The sequence below is a fragment of the Salmo salar genome, chromosome 06 (genome assembly GCF_965601325.2).
Source record: "Salmo salar chromosome 06, fSalSal1, whole genome shotgun sequence".
Lineage (NCBI taxonomy): Eukaryota > Metazoa > Chordata > Actinopteri > Salmoniformes > Salmonidae > Salmo > Salmo salar.
The window spans coordinates 66,288,815-66,309,636 of NC_138296.1; the positions used below are offsets into that span (position 1 = coordinate 66,288,815).

The 20,822-nt window shown below is 43.7% G+C and overlaps 1 protein-coding gene across 2 annotated transcripts; it reads left to right on the plus strand.

Annotated features, from left to right (window-relative positions):
• Positions 1–8,732: 8,732 nt before the first annotated feature.
• On the plus strand, positions 8,733–19,583 carry gopc (golgi-associated PDZ and coiled-coil motif containing). Of its 2 annotated transcripts, XM_045720809.2 has the most exons (9): positions 8,733–9,424; positions 12,495–12,659; positions 13,179–13,202; positions 14,040–14,215; positions 15,232–15,397; positions 15,505–15,600; positions 15,728–15,892; positions 16,435–16,609; positions 16,939–19,583. In XM_045720809.2, exons 1-9 carry the CDS (start codon positions 9,155–9,157, stop codon positions 17,055–17,057), a joined length of 1,356 nt encoding a protein of 451 aa, XP_045576765.1. In that variant the 5' UTR covers positions 8,733–9,154; the 3' UTR covers positions 17,058–19,583. The 2 variants fall into 2 exon arrangements, with proteins under 2 accessions (XP_045576765.1, XP_045576766.1); XM_045720810.2 differs by lacking the exon at positions 13,179–13,202 and having other exon boundaries at positions 8,739–9,424.
• The last annotated feature ends 1,239 nt before the right edge of the window (positions 19,584–20,822 follow it).

A 20,822-nucleotide genomic window follows, 5' to 3' on the forward strand; every position in this document is an offset into this window, starting at 1 on the left:
ATACTTTTTTTTAGAATATACCTTTATTATTCCTCGCAAACCCTACCACCCTTCCCCCAATTGGAATAAAGCAATAAACACTTAGGCTTCTACCTTCAGTTTATATATCTTATACACATTTTACAGACACAATCTATTTTACAATAGTTATATTTTGTTTGTTTTTAGTCCTTCCTCTATTTCTAATGTCCATCTAGTTTTATTTCTATTTGTAACTGTGCTATTTAACAAAAGTTCTGAACTTATATACATTTTACAGACCCCGTATGTTTTACATTGGTTATCTTGTTATTAGTCCCACCCTTCAGCTCCATTCAACCCCTCCCATCTCTCAACATCATCCATTTTGGATTTCTATTTGCCATATATTTTTCAACTGTGCAGTGATGCTTCACAAAATTATTGAACCTGGCTGCACATAATGTTTGATGTATTATAATAATTGATTATGCTTATGTTGTATTAATAGAAGGGGAGGGGCTATAGGACATTTATAGGGTCCTAGACTACAGATTAACAATATATATTCATTATAAGGTTTTAGAATTGTTCCACAGTCTTTTCTAAGTCTCTGCCTCTTATAAAGAAATGGTCTGAGAAATGTGTGAATTATTGCATGGGGTCTGTGAGAAAGCACTTCAAAGATAAACATAGAGCCCTGCAGGGGAGTAGAAGAGATAAGAGGCTAGTCAGACATACCTCTATAAATCAACTTGGGGGAGTGGACATTTACTGCTGAGGCCTCAGAAAACACTGGAACTATTGTATCTCTTGCAAGTTAGTATAGCTGTGTATGCATGGGCTTGGTCTGAGGAGTAGCAGGTAATGACGTATGCAGTGACATCACAGGGGGTTGACTACAAGCATGATAAAAGCAACTTGGACTTTTCCTATGGGGCAGAACTCATGAGAGACATCAGTTGTATATGTGAAGTTTGATCTTTGACTTCTGTCTACAGCTATATTTTGATAAAAAATTGTTATGATTTATAAGTGCACATTTTGAGTGTTACTTTTTTGTTATGTAAATAAAACGGAGCACAGAAAAACAGAACCAAGAGCTTTTTTATGGTGGTTTTGGAGCAGTGGCTTCTTCCTTGCTGAGCGGCCTTTGAGGTTATAATACTTGCGTATTGTTGTTTGTACAGATGAACGTGGTACCTTCAGACATTTGGAAATTGCTCCCAAGGATGAACCAGACTTGTGGAGGTCTACCATTTTTTTCTGAGGTCTTGGCTGATTTCTTTTGATTTTCCCATGATGTCAAGCAAAGAGGCACTGAGTTTGAAGGTAGGCCTTGAAATACATCAACAGATACACCTCCAATTGACTCAAATTATGTCAATAAGCATATCAGAAGCTTCTAAAGCCATGACATCATTTTCTGGAATTTTCCTAGCTGTTTAAAGGCACAGTCAACTTAGTGTGTGTAAACTTCTGACCCACTGGAATTGTGATACAGTGAATTATAAATGAAATAATCTGTCTGTAAACAATTGTTGGAAAAATTACTTGTATCATGCACAAAGTAGATGTCCTTACCGACTTGCCAAAACTATTGTTTGTTAACAAGAAATTTGTGGAGTGGTTGAAGAACTAATTTTAATGACTCCAAACTAAGTGTTTGTAAACTTCTGACTTCAACTGTAATATATATATATATATATATATATATAAAATATTATTTATTTTTTGGTCTTATTATGTGTGTAAAACTGAATAAACAGAGTTTAAAAAAAAATTTTTTAAAGAATGTAAAAGACTCAAGGTCACAGAATATTACAGCTGCAATATCAGGGGTTGGAACCAAAATTATTTTCCAATTGTTTCCACTTTTTTTTCGTTCCATTGTTCCGACCAACAAAATTAACTTCTGAACTGAAAGAAAAGTACCGGTTTATTTAGTTCCTTTCTGTTCCTTTTTTAACCTGTGAATTCAACTTTTTTTTTTACATTTAGCTCATTCATTTACTTCACCAATCAGTGCAGATAGGGCAGGCAAGCTAGTTGTTTACATGCGTGATGGACAGACAAGTGCTGCTTATTGCACAAGATGTGACTGACATTTTATGGGTGGGGGGAGAGCGAGAGAGGGTTGAGGAGCAGGCTTGAAGTGCTAGACATCTTGTTAGCTAACAAGCTTGAGCTAGCAAGCTAACAAGCTTGTGTGTGCAGAGCGGCACCAGAATTAAAAACACGTCTTACTTTTTTAAATTTTATAAATACAACGTGAAATGTGATAACTAGGCCTATAGGCCTTAATTAGCATTCTTCTGTCTAATAAAAAATATTTCCCCCCTCTCTCACATCAGTACAGTAGCCTTTGCTTTGGAGGTGGAGGGGTAGGTAGCCTAAACATGATGCACACCTTGGCAAAGATTTTCAGCTTGCAGGCAGACAATGAAATAAGTTTATGAGTGACTGAGTGAAGGCTTTGCATAGGCGCTTTGTTGAGTTTTTTTTGTTGGACTAGAAAAAAAATGCCTGGAACGTAAAATAATGTTATTAACCGGTTTACATGCTTTTAAAATAACGGTTCTGTTCCGGAACAGTATGGATTACATTTGTTTCCGTTTCTGTTACTTAAATAATTAAGTTATTTTCCGGTTTTCGGTTCTGTTCTCTGAACAGGTTCCAACCCCTGTGCAATATGTACATTTTTGGGTGATCTGACCAAATTAAAGTTTTAGATCTGTCATTCTCATTGAAATAAAGTGTAAAACGCAGTAGATCTCTTCTATGTGCATTATTTCTATGCTTCCCGTTCTTAAGTTTTGTTTTTACTTTCGGTTTTGTACGCCAACTTCAAACAGCTGAAAAATATTTTTGGTTATGGAAAATTTAGATGGTTTAGAAGGTACAATTATTCTCTATACTATACTTGCTTGTTTAGTCACAAACTGAAATTAAGCAAACTATTAGTATAATAGCAACCAGGAAATGCCGGAGTCATTTCTGCATAGTGCTTCTTTAAGTTAAATCGAGCAATATACCACATTACATCTCACTAGTAATACATTTCTTGTTTTAGAAACATTACTAAGCATGCTCATCAGTTTTTTTGTGAAAATTTGGTGGAAAAAATATTTTGCCTTGTAAAAAATATATTTTCTAATCTACCTGCCACAGTGGCTGGTATACAAAAAAGTTAGTTTTAGGCCCTGCTCCTAGTGCAAGGAGTGGCTGAAGAGATACTACACTGCTCCAAAAAATAAACGGAACACTAAAATAACACATCCTAGATCTGAATGAATGAAATAATCTTATTAAATACTTTTTTCTTTACATAGTTGAATGTGCTGACAACAAAATCACACAAAAAGAATCAATGGAAATCCAATTTATCAACCCATGGAGGTCTGGATTCGGAGTCACACTCAAAATTAAAGTGGAAAACCACACTACAGGCTGATCCAACTTTGATGTAATGTCCTTAAAAAAAGTCAAAATGAGGCTCAGTAGTGTGTGTGGCCTCCACGTGCCTGTATGACCTCCCTACAACACCTGGGCATGCTCCTGATGAGGTGGCGGATGGTCTCCTAAGGGATCTCCTCCCAGACCTGGACTAAAGCATCCGCCAACTCCTGGACAGTCTGTGGTGCAACGTGGCGTTGGTGGATGGAGCGAGACATGATGTCCCAGATGTACTCAATTGGATTCAGGTCTGGGGAACGGGCAGGCCAGTCCATAGCATCAATGCCTTCCTCTTGCAGGAACTGCTGACACACTCCAGCCACATGAGGTCTAGCATTGTCTTGCATTAAGAGGAACCCAGGGCCAACCGCACCAGCACATGGTCTCACAAGGGGTCTGAGGATCTCATCTCGGTACCTAATGGCAGTCAGGCTACCTCTGGCGAGCACATGGAGGGCTGTGCGGCCCCCCAAAGAAATGCCACCCCACACCATGACTGACCCACCGCCAAACCGGTCATGCTGGAGGATGTTGCAGGCAGCAGAACATTCTCCACGGCATCTCCAGACTCTGTCACGTCTGTCACGTGCTCAGTGTGAACCTGCTTTCATCTGTGAAGAGCACAGGGGCCAGTGGCGAATTTGCCAATCTTGGTGTTCTCTGGCAAATACCAAACGTCCTGCACGGTGTTGGGCTGTAAGCACAACCCCCACCTGTGGACGTCGGGCCCTCATACCACCCTCATGGAGTCTGTTTCTGACCGTTTGAGCAGACACATGCACATTTGTGGCCTGCTGGAGGTCATTTTGCAGGGCTCTGGCAGTGCTCCTCCTGCTCCTCCTTGCACAAAGGCGGAGGTAGCGGTCCTGCTGCTGGGTTGTTGCCCTCCTACGGCCACCTCCACGTCTCCTGATGTACTGGCCTGTCTCCTGGTAGCGCCTCCATGCTCTGGACACTATGCTGACAGACACAGCAAACCTTCTTGCCACAGCTCGCATTGATGTGCCATCTTGGATGAGCTGCACTACCTGAGCCACTTGTGTGGGTTGTAGACTCCGTCTCATGCTACCACTAGAGTGAAAGCACCGCCAGCATTCAAAAGTGACCAAAACATCAGCCAGGAAGCATAGGAACTTAGAAGTGGTCTGTGGTCACCACCTGCAGAACCACTCCTTTATTGGGGGTGTCTTGCTAATTGCCTATAATTTCCACCTGTTGTCTATTCCATTTGCACAACAGCATGTGAAATTTATTGTCAATCAGTGTTGCTCCCTAAGTGGACAGTTTGATTTCACAGAAGTGTGATTGACTTAGAGTTACATTGTGTTGTTTAAGTGTTCCCTTTATTTTTTTGAGCAGTGTATATATAACGAGATGGTCTCCACCCCAACAATGGAAGTCGGTGTCCCAAAGGGGGGAAGACAGGCGGTCTGCTTATCGTGGAGCAAACCCTTTCGCTTCGCCGCCTCTTCTTCTTTGGGATTGGGTTGGCGGATCGCATCCAAATTGTAAAGTGCATACACCGCCACTTACTGTACTGGAGTGTGAGGACAGTCCCGGCCTACCTACATTACATTCTCTTCATTAGTTCTGTTCCTCAAAGAAAGTGAAAAAGCCCTAGACACCACGTCCTCACCCCATTCTCTCCTGCCCTCAATCATGTCCACATCTACACTTGGTTTCAGAAACATCCATGGAGGAACGTTCCCCAATGCAATTGCCAGCCCTATCTCTCTCTCCCCCAGTCCATATTCTACCGGTAAGATGTCCTTCTGAACACCCTTTCAACCTCACCCAGTAGGCTAATGCAAGTTTGTCCTGCCTTATCCTCAGTGGCAGTTCCCCACTATCCACCTACAATGCCTCAACAGGTGTCGTCCTGAAGGCACCCAGGCACAGTCTAAGGACCCTTGACGGTATCCTATCCAGACGCCGTAGTACTGTTTTGGCTGTCAATCCATATACAAAGCACCCATAATCCACAGATGACCTGATCAATGCCTGGTACATATACAACAGTGTTTGTGTATCCAACCCCCAATCATACCCTGCTACTGCTTTCGTGAGGTTCAGCACCTTCCTACACCTTCCTAAGCCTCTTATTAAACCCCATACCTAAATACTTAAACTCAGACACCATATATTTGCAGCCTAAAATCTTTAACCTTCCTCCTAGAATACACCATAAAGCAGGACTTGGCCACAGACATCCTAAACCCCCATAGAGACCAATATTCCACAACTATCACAGCTTCTTGCATCTTCCTCATCACATATTTCACATTCCCACCTCTCTTCCATACTCATCGGCATACAAAGCCACGCCCACCTCCTTAAAGATGCAATTTGCCGAGAAATCACTGCCATTTCCTGGTTGCAAAAATTCAAATAGTTAGCCTAATTTCAGTTTGTGACAAAAAAGCAGTCAATGTAAAGAATCCTTTTACCATCTAAACTAGAGGTTGACCGATTAATCGGAATGGCCGATAAATTAGGGCCGATTTCAGGTTTTCATAACAATCGGTAATCGGTATTTTTGGCCACCGATTTGCCGATTAAAAAAAAAAAAAAGTACACCTTTATTTAACTAGGCAAGTCAGATTAAGAACACATTCTTATTTACAATGACGGCCTAGAAACGGGGGTTAACTGCCTTGTTCAGGGGGGATTCGTTTTTGCAACCTTCGGTTACCAGTCCAACGCTCTAACCACCTGCCTTACATTGCACTCCACAAGGATTAACAGGCTGACTACCTGTTACACGAGGGCAGCAAGAAGCAAAGGTAAATTGCTAGCTAGCATTAGACTTATCTTATAAAAAACAATCAATCTTAACATAATCCCTAGTTAACTACACATGGTTGATGATATTACTAGTTTATCTAATGTGTCCTGCGTTGCATATAATCGATGCGGTGCCTGTTAATTTTCATTGAATCACAGCCTACTTCGACAAACGGGTGTTGATTTAACAAGCGCATTTGCGAAAAAAGTACCGTCGTTGCACCAATGTACCTAACCATAAACATCAATGCCTACCAGGAATATTTAGACTTAGCCACCCGTTAGATAAAATACGGAACGGTTCCGTATGTCACTGAAAGAAAAAAACTTTTGTTTTCGAGATGATAGTTTCCGGATTCGACCATATTAATGACCTAAGGCTCGTATTTCTGTGTGTTTATTATATTATAATTAAGTCTATGATTTGATAGAGCAGTCTGACTGAGCGGTGGTAGGCAGCAGGCTCGTAAGCATTCATTCAAACTGCCCTTCGCTGTGCTTCAAGCATTGCGCTGTTTATGACTTCAACCTGGGTGGGTATAATTTGTGGAACGTTCCAACAGGAATCTATTCCAAAAACTTCGTAAATAACAAGGTTTCCAAAAAACAACGCATACAAAGTTGTAGTGGCAGAATAAGATACCGGGTAGGGAGTGGTCTATTTCATTGCGTTTTTCACTCATCACGCTTATTCCGAAAAATGTCTGTTCTCACATGTCTGTTTGCCTATGGACAAACATTAAGAATAAGCTACGTGGTGAGTTGATGCCTATTCGGCAGCTAGTTAGCTAGGTTTGTATGCGTTGCTACTTTGTATGCATTGTTGGTTGGCAACCTTTTACTTTATGTTTTTTGGAACAGATTCCTGTTGGAACGTTCCACAAATTATACCCACCCCTTCAAGCCTATCAACTCCCAAGATTAGGCTGGTGTAACCGATATGAAATGGCTAGCTAGTTAGCCGGGTGCACGCTAATAGCGTTTCAAACGTCACTCGCTCTGAGACTTGGAGTAGTTGTTTCCCTTCCTCTACATGGGTAACGCTGCTTCGAGGGTGGCTGTTGTCGATGTGTTCCTGGTTTGAGCCCAGGTAGGAGCGAGGAGAGGGACGGAAGCTATACTGTTACACTGGCAATACTAAAGTGCTTATAAGAACATCCAATTGTCAAAGGTATATGAAATACAAATCGTATAGAGAAAAATAGTCCTATAATTCCTATAATAACTACAACCTAAAACTTCTTACCTGGGAATATTGAAGACTCATGTTAAAAGGAACCACTAGCTTTCATATGTTCCCATGTTCTGAGCAAGGCACTTAAACATTAGCTTTCTTACATGGCACAAATATGTCATCGATCATCATGGTAAACAACACCGGACTAACTACACTTCCCTGAGAAGTAACATTGCCCACTTAAAACCACACTGACAATTCTGACCCCACCTTCACCCGTATGACTCAATCGAACTTGATCAACAACCCTTCCCTCCACATGGTATTGTAAGCTTTCTTAATGTCAAAATACACAACACTCATCACCTCTTTTATTGTCAGGGCCTTGGCTATCTCTGTGCTAACTGTCATCAGGGCATCCATGGCAGACCTCCCTCTCCTGAACCCACTCTGTGCTACGCTCATCAAACCCTTAACTTCCAAGAGATACAGTACATCATCCTACTCACTATCATCTTTTCTGTCAAGTCACACATGTTGGAAGTCTGCGCGATAGGCCTATAACTGCACGCCCTAGCGGCATCTTTACCTGGTTTTACAAACCGCAACACCACAGCACGTTTCCACCCAGCAGGTACTACCCCAGTCCTCCACACCATATTAAACAACCCTAACACAGCTTCCAACACACTGTCCGGTGAGTGCTTAAATATCACATAACACACCCTCGAGGAGCAGTCCGCCTGCAGCCCTCCAACACCCTTGTTATCTCAAACACCCTTGTCATCTCAAACATGCCCTTACGGAAAAAGATTACAGTCGGAGTGCAGTATAACTCCAGTGCACTGCAGTATGCTGCAAATATTGCGTCCAAAATACGTTTATGCAGTAATTTTGCAGTGTAACTACAATAAGAGTGCAGTACACTGCAGTTATTCTGCAATTACTGCGTCCAAAATACAACAGTCAACTGCAGTTACTGCACTTTCAAAGCTGTAATATTTTTTGTAAGGGTAAGAGAACTCATCCATAGCTTCTCCCCTTTTCTTTTTAAGTCATCTCCAGGCTCCTTTAACTTTTCAATAGGTCTCTTCTTACTCTCAAACAGGTGCTCACATCTATGAACCGCTGCATTTGTCTTTTCTTTACTTCATACAGCTGTGACGTTTTCTTCTACCAACACTGGAATTCCAACTCCGCTTTTACTCTGCTCAGCCTCTTCGCAGTAAACTGTCCCAAAGCTCCACAGAGATCGACTATCTCTGCTATCGATATATTTTTCTCTGCTGTGTGGCAGACTGTTGTAGTCGATTCATAGCTTTAAAATGTGGCGGATAAATGAAGATGTCCCACTCAGGCCATTTACAATTGAAAAAAAATGGTCACAGTTCCGGTCTGCTTAAGGGGTATTTCTCCCATAGGCACCAATGCATGAGCAGCTGGGTCTGGTCCGCTTAGTTCATTGATTTGTATATGAACCAGAAAAAAGGAGCGAGTGAGATGTCTCGCTTCCTGTTCCATCTCTGATAGCTATGAACCGTATCCGATTTCGGATTTCCTGACATGATTAGGGCTTGGGAAAGAACGAAGTTCATTCAATTTAGCTAGTCTTTTCTGAAACGTAACTGTTTCGTATGATTTGGGCATTTAGAGTACGGTGTAACTCAAGTATTACGATTCAGTAAACGTACAAAGGCAAAGCGCAGTTTTTATTTGTGAAGCGAAGCGGCTAGGTTAGCCAGCTAGATTTAGCTAAAGCCTTTAGCCTGCACTGTTGAAATGTCTGCCTCGGCCGGTGTCTCTCCGTCAGCCCAGGGCACTGCCCTGGTCAGTCCAGGCACGGGGATGTCCATGTTTCGGTGGCTTGAGGTTCTGGAGAAGGAGTTTGACAAGGCGTTTGTTGACGTCGATTTACTACTGGGAGAAATCGATCCAGATCAAGCTGACATCACCTACGAGGGTCGTCAAAAGATGACAAGTCTCAGCTCCTGTTTTGCCCAGCTTTGCCACAAAGCCCAGACGATTTTTCAACTCAATCACAAAGTCGAGGTGAGCACAAGCTTTTGTTGTATCAATGTTAAAAAGTATGTGTATGATCATCTGGTATGTAAGGGTATGCTGGTAATGTATGAATGATTAAATAGCTGTCAGAATGTCACTTTCCATGACAGTGCGTCTCTACCCATCCAGCTGATTGTCAATTGAAATAGCTAATTGACATAGCTAATCAGACATCACACACACACACGATTTGAGTTCCCCTCCACGTTGCCAAATCTATTGATCAGAGAAACAAAATGAAGGATCATCCTAACCCATACTCCACGTATGACCTCACCATGCTCACATTAATGAATGTTTGATCAGGAGTGTAGTTGACTCTGTCAACAAGACTTTCCCAGCAATTCCTGACTACCATAGAACTCTTATTACTGCTTGTAAATCAATACTGCATTTCAGCCTTCAGCTTCAACTCAATATATTGCTGAGGCCAGGAAATATGGCTTTACACAAGCAGTTGGCCCCCAACAACACTAGAACGTCATTGCCTATCAGGCTATTTGACGTGGCTGAAGTAAACATCATTTGTGGAAAATCCGCTATCATGCAATTTGCGAAATGCCTCAGTTTTCTGTCCACTGGCAAAGTGTGTGAGTATTTAAAATTATTCTAAGATATATTTAGAGAAAATAGGTTAGATCTGCATTGTTACATCCTTACCTAGGCCTACATGTTTTCCACCGGCCTACAGTAGTTTTATGAGCTAATGGTAGGTTGATACAATGGTCATATTAGATGGTGGTCGTCCCCAGGTCAGGTATCGGGTTTATAGCAGGAAGGGTAGGTCAGAAGCCCATGCTAAATATACATCAAAGGCCCCCAAAAATCCATGCCTTTTGCGGCCAGTGGCTGTTTTGCCCTTCTCCCTGAGTGCTGCGTGCCCCATCATGTGATCGGGTCTTTCTCACAGGCTACAAGTGAAGACAGACACATCGGATCAAATTCCGAGGTGCATATTGAAGATATTGGAAGAATGTCCACATTTACTTTTCGTCAGCCAACAAGATGAGTAGGCGTAACGGACAGCAAAAGCACTAGCCTATGTCAATCTACTATCCCCCATAGTACAAAAGTTGACCTATTCTGTGCGAGAAATAAATATTTGTTTACTAGATTCTTTTGGTTACTAGATGATTCCATTTGTGTTATTTCATAGTTTTGATGTCTTCACTATTATTCTACAATGTAGAAAATAATAAAGAAAAACCCTGGAATGAGTTGGTGTGTCCAAACTTTTGACCGGTACTGTATGTGTGAAATTTGTTTTGATTTAGAATGGACCATTATCATGCACCTGTATCGAAACAGAGGCATCGGGAAAAAATACATGTCATTTATGCACTTAAATAGCGAATGGAGGACGCTTTTCCCCGTGGTTTATTTTCATGCCAGGCAGGTAGGCTATACTCCTGTTGTAAATATAAGCAAAGTGCTTAATATTAGGGAAAGTTGAGAAATAAATATAGTAGGCCTAGCCTATAGAAAGCTGGTGCGATTCTCCTCTTTTTAGTAGAGGCCATCACTCTCTTTTCTCATGCAATTGCATAGCCTATAGAAATGTTGTGCAGCATGAGCTCATGGGTTCTCATGAAGTGTTTGATTAGATTTTCAAAGACATTTGCATTGTCGTCAGTGATTAGAGGGACAATAGAGTGCTGAGTACCAGGCAGTTAGCAAGTTTGGTAGGCTACTAATGACCATCAGCATCAGAGCATGGAGAAGCCTAATCACCGTGACTAAACGGTCACGTGGAATTTGACCGCCCTCATGACTCGTGACCGCCGATGCGGCGGTAATACGGTCACCGCAACAGCCCTATATAGGCCTCCCCTACTAGACTATTATTAATTACCAAACATAAAAAAGTGATTGCTCAGCTATTAAGACTTCCTCAGCCTCGTCTCCGGACTGTTACTCAGGTATAGTTTATCAGGAAGAGGTCAGCCGGACGCCTGTCTTTTCCTTCCTTCATGCTTAGAGAGCACAGTGTTTAGGAGCAAGGATATAGAGACTCCAACCACGAGACACACATTCCACACTTGCCCAACACTCTGTGTCACATCAGGAAGTCCTGTCCCTTTTTGACGTGTGTGTGCATTTGTCTGCTTGCATGCGTGTGTATGTCCGTGTCTGTATGTGTCTTTGTATTTTGTCGGTTGGTTTGGCGTGCGATGCCAGCAGCTGCACTGTGTAGGCTAATGTTTCTCCTGATGTAGCATACTGCCACCTGTGTGTCCAGACATGTGGGCTGTCTGTCTGAATAGAGGCCAAAGTGGTCAGAAAACAGACACACACACTCCTAATGTCCTGAATTATTTTAACATTTTTCCCTTACTACCCTACATTTGAGGAGTAAATACAGGCTAAACTGTCTTAAATGGTGGGTTGTACTATAGAATATTCTAGGCCTGTTTGATTTAGACTGGGTCTCTGTTATAATGAAGGCCTGCCTGATTACTGCAATGATAGACAAGTCTCTGTCTATGATGATTGATAAATCATTTAGGAGACAGGTTGTTTAGTATTCTGTTAGATTCGCATGATATAATCACACTCCTCTTTCATCATCATAGGTGGAGGGAATCCTAACCTTATTCAAAGCATACTGTGGATCAATTCATTCCTACAGCTGTGACATGCAGGTGGCCCCAGTTCAATGGCATAAATAAATAGTTGAATTGTTCTCTGCACTCAACTCTGCTTCCCATGTTGCCAAGCTGAATAAGTTCCAGAGACGAGCACAAATTATATTTTTTTCCCCCAGGGTTTTGTTGTGTACAATAGACAACCTTCAGCGCAAGATCTGTAGGCCAATTCATTTCGGCACAATTCATTCAGGCTTGAATAACAAGGAGCCTGCTTTCTAAGAAAAATAGTATTGAAAAATCTGATAGAGAACAGAGTGGAAATGTAAAACGGGAAAAATCAACAATGGAATTTGATTCGTGCTGGGATAATGATTTGGGCCTGCTACACTTGAGGGTTCCTAAGAATCTAGGAAGTCTGAAGAAGCGTACAATGATGTAACTCTGTCTGACTCTCTCCCCCTCTCCTCCAGGCTCAGCTGGTTGGCCTGCGATCGGAGCTGACTGACGTGCAGGCAGAGAAGGTGGTGGTGGAGAGGGAGGTCCACGACCAGCTCCTCCAGCTCCATGCCATGCAGCTGCAGCTTCACGCCAAGGCTGGACAGACCGTGGACTCGGACTCCATCAAAGACAGGATGGTAGGGCACCGACCACACACCCTCACACTACTCTCTAGTTTCTACTACGTGTGTCCTACTGTGGTTTCAAGGTTTCTTATTTATTTATCTTTATTTAACTAGGCAAGTCAGTTAAGAACAAATTCTAATTTTCAATGACGGCCTAGGAACGGTGGGTTAACTGCATTGTTCAGGGGCAGAACGACAGATTTCTACCTTGTCAGCTCGGGGATTTGATCTTGGAACCTTTCGGTTACTAGTCCAACACTCTAACCACTAGGCTACGCTGCCGCCCCGCTGTTCCATCCGAGAATAGAATTACCTGTATGCGTCTTGGACATTCTTGGGAAGAAATACAAATACCTTTTTTTACCGTTGTTGATGCGTTACTGTACCTGAATCTTAGACTGCTAAAGTATTTTATGGTATACCGGCTAAGGTTCCAGTGGGCCTGTAAAGTGGTAAATGGTCGCATTCTTCCCCACTGCTTGGCTGTGATTTTCTAACCTCTGACCCCTTCTCTGTTCTTCTCACCTTAAGCCTGTTCCCTCAGTGGAGGAGATGGTAAGTGTGTGCATGTCCTCTGTGTGTCTGTTTTTTTTGGTTGGGGATAGCTGTGCGTCTGTGTCTGTACTCATCCCACCCTCAAGTTCTGTCTTTTCCTGCTCTTGCTAACAACAGTTCATCAACAAGTCCAACAGGCTGTCTATGGGGCTCATGCTAGCAATGACTGACAGTGACAACAGATCTGGAATTATTGTAGCTTTGTTGCATTGTCTGTTATTGCCTATTCATGTATGTCCGTGTTGCCCCATTTTGATTGGAACGTGCATGTTTTGATATTTGGAACGTGTTTTGTTTCAATAGTCAAAAAAGCGCAAAGGGAAGTCAATGATTTCCAGGATATATATATATATATATGTGTGTGTGTGTGAGTAATCCAGTTTGCGTGTTGTTCATTCTTAATCAGCAGAAGTGTCAAGGCTTTGAACTTATGACAGCCAAACCCACAGTCACCTATCTTGTTTGTGTGTATTTTTTTCGTCAAGTAGATATTGAATTTCTGCTTCACCGATACTGTGTATTGTATCCATGTTTGTCTGTGACATGGTCTTTGTGGCTGCAGCCCAGCCTGTGAGGATGCAGCAGTGGACTGCTCTTTTCCTGCTCCATGTCCTGCGGGCCGGCTGCAGTGCCTGTCAGCTGCGCTTCCTCTAATGTTGATCAGAGGAGACTGCTCCAACCTCCAGTCATGGCCCATTCTCTCTGACTCCTCAGTGAAGCAGGGATGGGTCTCTGTACAGCAAAGTGCCAAAGCGGACAGGAGTAAAGCACTTGCGCTCTATCTTTCTCTGTAGAGTTTAACTCAACCATTTCTCTTTGTGCGTGTGTGTGTGACAGGAGAGGGAGCTGCAGGCCAACAAGAAGGAGAAGGTGAAGGAAGTGAAGTTGGAGGCAGAGGTCAAGCTGCATAAGAAGGAGAATGAAGCCCTCCGCAGACACATCGCCGTACTGCAGGCTGAGGTCTATGGGGCCAGACTGGCAGCCAAGTACCTGGACAAAGAACTGGCTGGAAGGTAACCCTAACTCCAGCTCCCACCCTAACTCCAGCTCCCACCCTAACTCCAGCTCCCACCCTAACTCCAGCTCCCACCCTAACTCCAGCTCCCACCCTAACTCCAGCTCCCACCCTAACTCCAGCTCCCACCCTAACTCCAGCTCCCACCCTAACTCCAGCTCCCACCCTAACTCCAGCTCCCACCCTAACTCCAGCTCCCACCCTAACTCCAGCTCCCACCCTAACTCCAGCTCCCACCCTAACTCCAGCTCCCACCCTAACTCCAGCTCCCACCCTAACTCCAGCTCCCACCCTAACTCCAGCTCCCACCCTAACTCCAGCTCCCACCCTAACTCCAGCTCCCACCCTAACTCCAGCTCCCACCCTAACTCCAGCTCCCACCCTAACTCCAGCTCCCACCCTAACTCCAGCTCCCACCCTAACACCAGCTCCCACCCTAACTCCAGCTCCCACCCTAACTCCAGCTCCCACCCTAACTCCAGCTCCCACCCTAACTCCAGCTCCCACCCTAACTCCAGCTCCCACCCTAACTCCAGCTCCCACCCTAACTCCAGCTCCCACCCTAACTCCAGCTCCCACCCTAACTCCAGCTCCCACCCTAACTCCAGCTCCCACCCTAACTCCAGCTCCCACCCTAACTCCAGCTCCCACCCTAACTCCAGCTCCCACCCTAACTCCAGCTCCCACCCTAACTCCAGCTCCCACCCTAACTCCAGCTCCCACCCTAACTCCAGCTCCCACCCTAACTCCAGCTCCCACCCTAACTCCAGCTCCCACCCTAACACCAGCTCCCACCCTAACACCAGCTCCCACCCTAACACCAGCTCCCACCCTAACACCAGCTCCCACCCTAACTCCAGCTCCCACCCTAATCTTGACATAACGCAAATAGGATATTCCCCTCCAAATTCCCAATTTAACCCCCGATCAGGGTCATATCCATTTTTCCACAAACAGAAGCAAGCAGATTTGAAATGGGGAGTAACTGGTTGTCTTTGGGTCCGTTGTCTCCAGAGTTCAGCAGATCCAGTTACTGGGTCGGGACATGAAGGGGCCCGCTCATGACAAACTATGGAACCAGCTGGAGGCTGAGATCCACCTCCACCGCCACAAGACAGTCATCCGAGCCTGCAGGGGGCGCAACGACCCCAAGAAACCCCTACCGTCTCCAGTAGGGCATGTGAGTGGACATCAGAGCCATCGCTAGGGGATTGATCTTAATTGTAGTTAAGGTATTTTTACTGTTTGCTTTTCACTATTTATTTGCCTGTTTGATCACTCCCTCAGGAAACAGATGTATTGAAGAAGACCCAAGGAGTTGGTCCTATTCGTAAAGTAGTGCTGGCCAAAGAAGATCACGAGGGACTTGGAATTTCAATCACGGTAACCTCCACCAATTTAGCCCAAACCAGAAAGTGTTAAATGCTATGTCTTAACCCGTATTGTGTTGCTCATCTGTCATGGTCCATACCTTAATATGTGTGTGTATGTCTTATTTCCGGATGGAAAGGGTGGTAAGGAACACGGGGTGCCCATCCTGATCTCAGAGATCCATCCTACCCAGCCTGCGGAGCGCTGTGGGGGGCTCCATGTGGGCGACGCCATCCTGGCTGTCAACAGCATCAACCTGAGGGACGCCAAACACAAGGAAGCCGTCACCATCCTCTCACAACAGGTCAGACTCGGCTCCTGGGAGAGAGAAGGGCTCGCATCTTGAATTCAGGCAAACTTAGCCTGCTGGTCCTGATATGTTTGCTTTGTTATGTTTGTTGTCATGCTATACATGTATGACATAACGACTGCATTGAAGCGTTGGTACATGTACACTAAGGGACCAGGCTAAGTAAAACCATAGTAAAAAGCTAAGACATTCCTTTTGTGATTTCAAAAGCCTTTATTGAGTTGGTGACACCTTTTTTTTGTGTGAGTCTGTGTGACCATTTACTGGTTAGCCTGGGGGTTAAAGCTTTTACTGAGAGTCAGTCATCTCTCCTGTCTTTAAAACAGTCAGCCTACAACCGGAGGTTCATGAAGGTTCATGCTGGGGTTAGTCAATTTAGCCTGCGGGACTGCTGCTGTGCATTGGGGGGGGGGGGGGGGGGGGGGGACGACAGTTAATCATGCCTCAGCAAACCAACAAATGAACTAAGTAAGCTCTTGTTAAGTTTTGTCTCACCCTCTGTGGTGTGTGTGTGTGTGTGTGTGTGTCTCCTCCAGAGGGGAGAGATAGAGTTTGAGGTTGTGTACGTGGCCCCGGAGGTGGACTCTGACGATGAGAACGTGGAGTATGAGGATGACGGCGGCCATCGCTACCGGCTCTACCTGGATGAGCTGGAGGAGGGGTCAGCCGCCAGCGGGAACAACGGCACCGCAGACTCCGCATCGCTACAAGGTAAGCTATGTCTACCGTACCTCATTATTCGTAGAAAACCAACACATTGTTTTCATAGTAGTATGGCTTCATTTTAATGTGCGTGCATTTTAAACAGTGTTGTCTTACTTCACATTTCGCTTGCTTTTATACAAATGGGAGTCTTTGTGTTGATGTGAAAATGGACTTTAAAGAGTGCCAAAATGCCATATGAGCATATGTGAATGAACCGAAAATGTAGCGTTTCATCCACCTGAAATGCCCACAGAATGTGATGGTAGATGCTCCAGTAAAGAGACTGTATTCATGTCCATCTCTCTCTCTCTCTCTCTCTGTGCCTACTGCTGCAGCTCTGGAGAAGATGTCAGTGATTGACAGCCCGGAGAACGGCGACACCGGGATCTCCAGTGAGACGCCATCGGAGGAGACCCTGTCTAAGGCTGCTGAGTCCGGAGAGAGCTCGTCATAGAGGGAGGAGCTGAACGACTGAAGTGCATGTGTGTTTGTGTACTATACTGTATGAGATCTGAGAGACTGGACTGCACCAGAGTCCCCCGGAGGATATATGTGGGGATGGAGTTGACTCATCATTAAGTTGTTATGGAAACACACTCGGAGCTCTGTTGAATTCACCTCACTATCTTCGTGCAGTGGTGAGGAGCCAATGAGATGAGACCCGATATTGAGGAGAGGATGTGGGTCTAGTTTGGAGAAGATGGTAGAATCGATGGATGGTATATCCCTCAACTGAGTGGTATTTTTCTCTGTTTGTGTATAGTTACTGATCCTTTTTGCCCCCACACTGACTAGACTACCTTACTGGGACTGCCCTGCTGGTAATGAATACTATTTTACAAGGCCGAGAAAGATCTTCTCCCTTCATAAATGTTGTCTTTTATTTCTCTCTTCCACATGTAGCTACTGTAGATGAGAGAAAAACCCTCAACTTGAATGTTCATCTTCTACCACTGATTATGATATCGATGTTGAATCCCACGTCCAACCTGCACCGCTCTAAGATCCACCTACCAGTAGGCCTAGTCCTTAGTGTTCAGAATATGAGAGAGCTACATTCACCTACTTTATGTCAAAACAGAATGTACGGGGAAAGAATTCTAACTATATCAACTATGAGGGTGTTCCGTCTGTGTTTGATGAATGGTTTCACAGAATGTCACCATAGTTCAGTGTTTAAATGCTGGATACTGGATACATCTGTTTTTCAGTCCTCTGAGGACTCATTACACAATGTTTTTCTTTAATGGCCCAGTGCACCATTCAAAAAAAAAATATATATATATATTATTAATCTCAATATAAAATAATTTACTGTGATTTCAATTAAAATGGTTAAATAGAAACAAATTGCTCCTTAGCAAGAGCAGTTTCTCAAGCAAGAATTTTGCTAGAACTGTGAGTGGTTTGAGTGAGGAGGGGAAAACTAGCTGTTATTGGCAGAGAGGTTTGGAACTCTCTTTCTTATTGGTCTATTAACAAATTTACCACCTGGTGATGTCACCAAGCAGGCAAAAACTCCATCCCACAAAAACAGGCTGAAATGTCAGTTATTTTCAAATGGCTCTTATACTAAAAGCGCATTACCATAATTAATGGTGTTTAACTGACCAGTGTTTGCAAAGTTGGGCTATATCTTCAACATTACACCGACAATATGATTAGTGTGTGTATAAAGCACTGCAAATTGAGTCGCCTGTAAGAGGAAGTGAGCAGTCAGGGGGACAACTCAAAAGGACAGAATAGGGAGACACTGGATTGGAGGGCCAAATCTTGTCTTTTCAGTTATTGTCACGCTGCCAGAAGTTAGAAGTGCAATGTCTTTATTTTTCCTCTCTTAAACTAAACTAGGATTTCTCCTTTTTAACCACATTTGTTCTAGTCCCTTTTAACACAAAGTACATAGCTTGCCTTTTGTATGCATCTCCCAAAAGTCCATCGCTGGTTGGTTTTCCCACCCTTCTCTACTGCTGGTGTGCTGTGGTCTTGTGGTATCAGTGGTAGTCAAACTGTCTTCAGACTCGTTAGGACCCAAAGATGACCTACCACAGTTGTGTCTGCTGCGCTGTGTTCTGATATTATCTTTTTTCAATTTATTTATTTCACCTTTATTTAACCAGGTAGGCCAGTTGAGAACAAGTTCTCATTTACAACTGCGACCTGGCCAAGATAAAGCAAAGCAGTGCGACAAAAACAACAGTTACACATAAACAAACGTACAGTCAATAACACAATAGAAAAACATCTATGTACAGTCTGGCATAGGTTGGTAACCTTATGGGTGATGGGGTTGTTTTCCAGCTTTATTCGATTAATTTTACACAACCAAAAGGTTTCTGTATATGCAAAGGTTAATAGCAATAGAACGTTTTTATGCACGATCCATTTATTCAAATTCAGAAACTATCATAGACTATAGAAATCTGTATATGCTATATTAATGTATTAGCTATTTTAAAATAAATCTGTGCATTTCTGTTGATCATATTGGAATTTAGCTACTGTAGTAGCATCTTTACTTATTACAAATGTACCCCCATGGAGTGATTGGGGGGGTGATCATGACAATCTGCAGCCTTGTGTTCTAATGTTGATCTCATTCATGGCCATTTCTTATCAGTGAGGCTAAACTGCAGGTCCGGTTTGGTTTTGGATGTAATTTGCGCTTTGATCTAACTCAAATGCTCTGCATGAAGGCTGTGTCCAAGCCATGGACAGTTCCCTGCTTAACGTTAGTGAAATGACAGGGCGGCACGAGAGACGGAATCCCAACACTGGCGCTGCATGTCATGCCATGAAGAATGTTCATCTTTCCGCTTGTTGCCAGTGATTTCGCCTGAAGGAACAAAGGCTCCCTTTTTGTACACAGTTTTTTACCCGACCTTGTTTTCTTAATGTTATTTTATTATTTTAAAAGGGGTCTCTGAAATATCTGTACGTAATGTATAACAACGTTAAATAAACAAATGTATTTGCCCAATGTGGTCTGTGGATAGCCCGCCCTGCCTTCAGGGTTCAGATCGCTTGAATCTTCACTAGGTTGAAATGTGAAGATCCAAATGTTTGAATGAGGAACAGAATGATTAACTGGAAGTAATTTTTTCTGATCTGTTTATTATTGTTACTAATAATATTGCTTTTGTTCTGTGAACCACAATGAACACCAGGGGGAGATGTAAACTGTTGAACCAGTCGGTACAGTCTGAGGTTTATCAATACATGAAAACGGCAACATTCATGGCAATTATTCAGTGATTAATAGTAACAAGCATAGTAAAAATGTTGCTAATTAAAAGTTTTGATTCAAACTGCTGATGATCTTAGACAGTTATGGTAAAAAAAAAAAATGTTTTGCCAAATACTTTTAAATAGGCTCCAATTTTAGATTTGAACCATTTAAGCCATTTAGAATGTTTCGATGGGAGGCACAGTACAAAAACAGATAGGCCATCAATCAATCGCATACTCCTCACGTCCTTTCATCTCCTCAAAACCCATTGGAGGAGAAGGTCAGAGGGGAGGGACATCAGGCTCTCATCCAATTGGTTTTGAGGATACAGAGGACTTGAGTAGTATGCAATAGAGAAAAGGCCATACTCTTCAAGCTCATATGAACAAAGTCAGCAGTCTGCAAGAAGAGACATGACTGGAATTTGAGGGGATAAGCTGAATAGCTAGGAGCAGTGTGTTCACAGAGAGCTGCTCTGAGCTTTCATGTAGCTTTGGGTTGGAGGCTGGAGGTGTAAACAGTGTTCCACACCCCTGTGTGAACGACCAAGCCGAGCACACTGGCAGACACCACCTCACACACACTCATCACTCTGATCACAGCCACAAAACAGGCTCTACTCAAGCCTAGTCTATCTCCATCAGACCATCACCCTACCCCCCGCTTCTGAAGAGACCAGTGACTTGTTATCAGGGTCCTCAGAGAGGCCATCATACCCCCCACAACCCAGCTCTCTCCCCTCGGGTGGGCCCATAGCTGGGAGGACTGGGCAGCAGCAGTGTCGCTGATCATCAGCTGCTTCCCCACGACTGACACCAAACTGCCACATTCCTCCACAGACAGACACAGGCTGAGTGGAGGTGGGGGGGGGATCCTGTAACTTCCTGCTTCTTTGGGCGCCGGGACTGGAATGCCAGGCATCCTAGGGCCGAGGCTACGGCTGCTGAGAAACACATTTTCACATAGTAAAGAGAGCTTGACATGAAGAGG

Coding starts and splice junctions, on each gene's coding strand:
- gopc (XM_045720809.2), top strand. CDS start 9,155: ATGTCTGCCTCGGCCGGTGTCTCTCCGTCAGCCCAGGGCACTGCCCTG. Junction 13,203..14,039: donor TTCCCTCAGTGGAGGAGATG/GTAAGTGTGTGC, acceptor TGTGTGTGACAG/GAGAGGGAGCTGCAGGCCAA. Junction 14,216..15,231: donor GACAAAGAACTGGCTGGAAG/GTAACCCTAACT, acceptor CGTTGTCTCCAG/AGTTCAGCAGATCCAGTTAC.